Genomic DNA, 6,870 nt, shown 5'->3' on the forward strand with positions numbered 1-6,870 from the left:
GTTTCCCCGGTAGGACGTAGCTTCTTTTCACCTGACAGGGGGGAGTTTCCCCGGTAGGACGTAGCTTCTTATCACCTGACCGGGGGGAGTTTCCCCGGTAGGACGTGGCTTCTTATCACCTGACAGGGGGGAGTGTCCCCGGTAGGACGTAGCTTCTTATCACCTGACAGGGGGGAGTGTCCCCGGTAGGACGTAGCTTCTTATCACCTGACAGGGAGGAGTTTCCCCGGTAGGACGTAGCTTCTTATCACCTGACAGGGGGGAGTGTCCCCGGTAGGACGTAGCTTCTTATCACCTGACAGGGGGGAGTGTCCCCGGTAGGACGTAGCTTCTTATCACCTGACAGGGGGGAGTGTCCCCGGTAGGACGTAGCTTCTTATCACCTGACAGGGAGGAGTTTCCCCGGTAGGACGTAGCTTCTTTTCACCTGACAGGGGGGAGTTTCCCCGGTAGGACGTAGCTTCTTATCACCTGACCGGGGGGAGTTTCCCCGGTAGGACGTGGCTTCTTATCACCTGACAGGGGGGAGTGTCCCCGGTAGGACGTAGCTTCTTATCACCTGACAGGGGGGGAGTTTCCCCCGGTAGGACGTAGCTTCTTATCACCTGACAGGGGGGAGTTTCCCCCGGTAGGACGTAGCTTCTTATCACCTGACAGGGGGAGTTTCCCCGGTAGGATGTAGCTTCTTATCACCTGACCGGGGGGAGTTTCTCCGGTAGGACGTAGCTTCTTATCACCTGACCGGGGGGAGTTTCTCCGGTAGGACGTAGCTTCTTATCACCTGACAGGGGGGAGTTTCCCCGGTAGGACGTAGCTTCTTATCACCTGACAGGGGGGAGTTTCCCCGGTAGGACGTAGCTTCTTATCACCTGACAGGGGGGAGTGTCCCCGGTAGGACGTAGCTTCTTATCACCTGACAGGGGGGAGTGTCCCCGGTAGGACGTAGCTTCTTATCACCTGACAGGGAGGAGTTTCCCCGGTAGGACGTAGCTTCTTATCACCTGACAGGGGGGAGTGTCCCCGGTAGGACGTAGCTTCTTATCACCTGACAGGGGGGAGTGTCCCCGGTAGGACGTAGCTTCTTATCACCTGACAGGGGGGAGTGTCCCCGGTAGGACGTAGCTTCTTATCACCTGACAGGGAGGAGTTTCCCCGGTAGGACGTAGCTTCCTATCACCTGACAGGGGGGAGTTTCCCCGGTAGGACGTAGCTTCTTATCACCTGACAGGGGGGAGTTTCCCCGGTAGGACGTAGCTTCTTATCACCTGACAGGGGGGAGTTTCCCCGGTAGGACGTAGCTTCTTATCACCTGACAGGGGGGAGTTTCCCTGGTAGGACGTAGCTTCTTATCACCTGACAGGGAGGAGTTTCCCCGGTAGGACGTAGCTTCTTATCACCTGACAGGGGGAGTTTCCCCGGTAGGATGTAGCTTCTTATCACCTGACCTCGGGGAGTTTCTCCGGTAGGACGTAGCTTCTTATCACCTGACCGGGGGGAGTTTCTCCGGTAGGACGTAGCTTCTTTTCACCTGACAGGGGGGAGTTTCCCCGGTAGGACGTAGCTTCTTATCACCTGACCGGGGGGAGTTTCCCCGGTAGGACGTGGCTTCTTATCACCTGACAGGGGGGAGTGTCCCCGGTAGGACGTAGCTTCTTATCACCTGACAGGGGGGGAGTTTCCCCCGGTAGGACGTAGCTTCTTATCACCTGACAGGGGGGAGTTTCCCCCGGTAGGACGTAGCTTCTTATCACCTGACAGGGGGAGTTTCCCCGGTAGGATGTAGCTTCTTATCACCTGACCGGGGGGAGTTTCTCCGGTAGGACGTAGCTTCTTATCACCTGACCGGGGGGAGTTTCTCCGGTAGGACGTAGCTTCTTATCACCTGACAGGGGGGAGTTTCCCCGGTAGGACGTAGTGCGTGGAAGGGAGGAACACGTTATTCCAACCAGTTCCTTTCCCCTCCATCAGGCGCCCCGGCTGACCAGGGGGAGGCAGTATTCAAAAGACTAATGACTGAAACTAAATCAGAATTTGCTGTGAACGCGGGTTGTCCTCACATTGCAGGTGTTGATGTTGTCCTCACATTGCAGGTGTTGATGTTGTCCTCACATTGCAGGTGTTGATGTTGTCCTCACATTGCAGGTGTTGACGTTGTCCTCACATTGCAGGTGTTGACGTTGTCCTCACATTGCAGGTGTTGACGTTGTCCTCACATTGCAGGTGTTGACGTTGTCCTCACATTGCAGGTGTTGATGCGCGAGCCGGACGGCCTGGTGAGCGGCTTCGGTCGCATCGGGGAGGGCCGGGCTCCGTCGCCCATCCTGCAGCGCCTCACCATGCCCTACGTGGACCGGGCCGTCTGCATGGAGTCCAGCAAGTTCCGCATCTCCTCGCGCATGTTCTGCGCCGGCTACAAGGACCTGAAGAAAGACGCGTGCCAGGGCGACAGCGGCGGGCCGCACGTCACCCGCTACAAGGACACCTACTTTGTGACGGGCGTGGTGAGCTGGGGGGAGGGCTGCGCCCGAGAGGGCAAATACGGCGTTTACACACAGGTAAGAGGACGGCAACGACACAGACACCTTAAAGGAGTAGTTCACCCCCAAAATTACTTATTTTCTATCAATTACACCAGTGTATATCAACCTTTTTTGTGCCAAGGCACACCTGGCATAGCCAAAAGATCCCAGGGCACACCTAGATATACGGTATATATATATATATAATTATATGTATATATATATACACACACACACACTAGGGATAAGGATAATAAGGATAATTCCTTTTAACAGGTCGTTCATGAAAGTCCTTGCGGTCTTGTTTCCAATGAGAACCTGTGAGCAATTGGGGTTAAGAGTCTTGCTCAGGGACAAATTTCATATCATCGGCGCATATGCTGGGATAGCCTGGAATCGAACCTGGGGCAACCAGGGCCTCTGGTTCCCTAGGCGGGCTCACTAACCACTCAGCTATGGCCGCCCCTAAGGGGTGTGCCGATACACTAATTTCATGAAACAATACGATACGATATTGGGCACACAACTTCGATACGATACGCACTTTTTTATTATGAAATCATATGGGGGAGAAAAAAAGCAAATGCAAACAAATATTTCTGTTTTTGCATTATTCAGACATGCAAACTTGTAGCTTTTCAGCTTCCACTAGCCGTTTTGAATCCAAATAGGGCAATAGTGTGACACCTGACCCGAAAAAAAAACAGCATGTTGTCACCCTTTTCACCTCGGAGCTGTTTGCACACCTGATAATTATTATTGTAAAAAAAAAAAAAAATTTCAATGATATTTTTTCAAACCTTCTTCAAACGGCGCGGCACACCTCAGCAGTAGCCCCGGCCCAAAATTGGGACGTTTGCCAGGGTTGATATACACTGAATTACACACCCCATGAAGCATTGAATTCATGGAGATTTTTTTGTTTTTATCACATTCCTAAGCCAATGATTATGATAACCGCTGGTCTCTCTGGTAGGAGACTCAAAGAGCCTCCTTTGTGTCGCCTACCAGATACATTATTATTATCATCAAATTATTGGCCTAGGAATTTGACAAAAACTAAAAATCTCCAAGAATTCAATGCTTCATGGGGTGTGTAATTGATGGAAAATAAGTCATTTTTTGGGGGAACTACTCCTTTAACAAACATTGTCATAAATACTATATGCTTCCAGTCGCTGGTTTAAAGTCTTCTTTCAGTCACCATGACGTGCGTTTTGGTCAATTATGCTCCCATTTATTTAAAAATGTATGATAAAGTAGGGTATGCTGTGGGAGGGGCTGGTCCCAACCAATAGCATTCATTTCCGAGTAAATTTTTCGGACCGGATATAGAAGGATGGCGGATTTGAAATCTCTGAAAAATAGGCTTCATTTACGGTCTGTAGAAACCAGGGCCATGACGATGTCCATATGTTTACTCTCTGTGTGTAGAAACCAGGGCCATGACGATGTCCATATGTTTACACTCTGTGTGTAGAAACTACCAGCAGGCAGTGCCGCTTTAGACTCCACAGGGGCCCTAAGCATGATACAGGACACATGCACGTGCAGACTTGTAACTCCCTCTGTCAGGGTTTCTTTCTATTCTTTTTGCGTATGAAGTGAGTCACTTCACGGCTTTAAAGGACATCTAAAGATATCAATGTCACGTTTTGATGAAAAAAAACAAAAAAACTAAGGCCTCAATGTGTGACTCACCATACGGACAAAACAAAAGAAGAAAAGTCTACCCCGGAAGATGGAGTTCCAATCCAATCGCACACTTACACATAATATCTCTAAACTTTAGAGAGCTTCACAATAAATATTATTATCATTATTATTATTACTATTATAATGATTGTCTCCGCCAGGCCGTAAGGCATGCCGAGAGAGTATGTTTTACCCGCGGTCCGTCCGTCCGTCAGAGTGTCCGTCCGTGTGTCCATCTGTCTGCGAGCAGCTAATCTCCGGCACCGTTGGCCCGGTCGCTGCGAAACTGTGCACACACACTCTGGATGCCAATTCAGAACCTCTGCCCCAACTTTTTCACATGGGCCTGTTATAGCGCCACCAGGAGGCCAATTTGCGCAAAACCCATTTTTGGATATTACTCCTACAGATTTTATCCAAACATCACGCAAATCGGTACACAGTATCTCTATAGTCATGTGATCAAGACGGATCTGTCCGATATTTCATATTCCATCCTGATTGGCTAAGGTTGGTTCCAAAGTTTAAAGGATTGGTCCGTTTTGAACAAAATGTCTCAAATCATGAATACAGCTTGCGATTTCCGTGAAAATGTGCACGCACATTCCCACTAGGCCGAGAAAGTAATGGCACCATTTTCACATTGGCCTGTTATAGCGCCACCAGGAGGCCACAATAACCTACCTGACCTGGCGGAGACCTGTCTAGTTATTTTTATTTTATTATTACTATTATTACTGTTATTATTATTACTATTATTGCGAACGCAGCGGAAGGAGGCGCGCCGCGCAAGTGGAGCTTACTATGAAACCGTGCTCGGCTTGTGAGTGTGTGTGTGTGTGTGTGTGTCTGTGTGCACTGCCTGCCTGCAGCTCCTCTGAGATAAGTAAATGTCCAATTTAGACGTACCATACATCAAATGAAAGGTCTTTGAAAACTGAACACACCTGTCAAGGTTGCGTTTAAGCCCGCCCCTTCCCCCGGAAGCCACGCCCCGGAGAAGGCTCCTAAAAACTCCCCATTGAAACCCCATGTTAAATGAAAAGTGCCCGAATCGCTCCGAAACTTTTTCTACCCCCCCTAAGTGGGGGTGTACGAACAAATACTTCGGGCTCGGATTTTGGCTCCGCCCCCCGGAAGTGGGTGAAACAGGCACTTCAAACACTTTGTTGAATTGTTCAAAAACATTCCAAGTTTTTTGGGGGGGAATTTGTATTTTTCTAAGATGCTCCTTTTAACGCAGATTTTTTTTGTATTTTTTTTGTATTTTTTTATTGGTTACTTTTTTACATATCTTTTTTTTCATATTTTTTTTAATTTTTTTGCGTTCGCTTCCCGCGTTCGCGCGTCTTATTTGTTATTATAATTGTAGGTATATTATAATTGTAGGTATATTATAATTGTAGGTATATTATAATTGTTTGTAGGTATATTATAATTGTTTGTAGGTATATTATAATTGTAGGTATATTATAATTGTAGGTATATTATAATTGTAGGTATATTATAATTGTAGGTATATTATAATTGTAGGTATATTATAATTGTTTGTAGGTATATTATAATTGTTTGTAGGTATATTATAATTGTAGGTATATTATAATTGTAGGTATATTATAATTGTAGGTATATTATAATTGTAGGTATATTATAATTGTAGGTATCCAAGTACATCCCATGGATCAGGAACGGCATCGCCAGGCTGACTCCCAGACCTCACCCCAACGAGAGTGCAGCGCAGGGGGCCAGAAAGAGGAGAGACGCAGCCCCCTTCTCCATCACACGCATGTGAGCCAGGGACCCCCGGGGGACCCCCGGTGTTGTGAACAGCATCGCTGCCCGAAATCTGATCCAAGCAGATATTTATATGTTGAAATTATGAAAAAAATGATCAACAATGTTCAGTTCATCAACATAATGACAGGAGGTCTATAGATCTAATGCAGGGGTTGGCAGCATAATGACCGGAGGTCTATAGATCTAATGCAGGGGTTGGCAGCCTTTTTCACATCAAATGTCATGTGTTTTTTTCTCTTGATCGTCTATGTGCCATCTCAACATTAAGCATAAGTATGACGCCACATCAAAATAAAAAATCAAAATAATAATTCAAATTGATTGCTCATATAGAATACATAATTATGCTGTAATAACATTATAAAACAATCAGGACATTTATATGTAATTATCATTGACTCTCACCCCTTCTTATTGATCTTTGAAAGACATTTTCAAGACATAAAGTTTAAACAGAACCATATTTTCTTCCCATGAGGGCTGGAAAGTCTGAACATCAACTTAAGCTTTCTTTGCCATTTTCCGCCATAACCGTGTGTTTGTGCAGTCATTGCAAGCTGGTTTGACATAGGCTACAAGCTGGTTTGACATAGGCTACATGCTACAAGCTGGTTTGACATAAGCTACATGCTACAAGCTGGTTTGACATAGGCTACATGCTCCAAGCTGGTTTGACATAAGCTACATGCTACAAGCTGGTTTGACATAAGCTACATGCTACAAGCTGGTTTGACATAAGCTACATGCTACAAGCTGGTTTGACATAAGCTACATGCTACAAGCTGGTTTGACATAGGCTACATGCTACAAGCTGGTTTGACATAGGCTACATGCTCCAAGCTGGTTTGACATAGGCTAC

General features: G+C 46.8%; 1 protein-coding gene across 1 annotated transcript in view; it reads left to right on the plus strand.

Annotated features, from left to right (window-relative positions):
• The window catches only part of f10 (coagulation factor X), a gene marked incomplete at both ends in the record, with an annotated part of 31,414 nt that extends 25,408 nt beyond the window's left edge, over positions 1–6,006 (plus strand). The window contains 2 exons of the mRNA XM_080421992.1: positions 2,247–2,555; positions 5,875–6,006. Coding sequence (XP_080278118.1) covers positions 2,247–2,555; positions 5,875–6,006 — 441 coding nt within the window. The remainder of the gene's footprint in view (positions 1–2,246; positions 2,556–5,874) is intronic.
• Between the last annotated feature and the right edge of the window lie 864 nt (positions 6,007–6,870).

This window comes from Gymnoscopelus braueri (genome assembly GCF_963280865.1).
Source record: "Gymnoscopelus braueri genome assembly, chromosome: 24".
Taxonomy (NCBI): Eukaryota; Metazoa; Chordata; class Actinopteri; order Myctophiformes; family Myctophidae; genus Gymnoscopelus; species Gymnoscopelus braueri.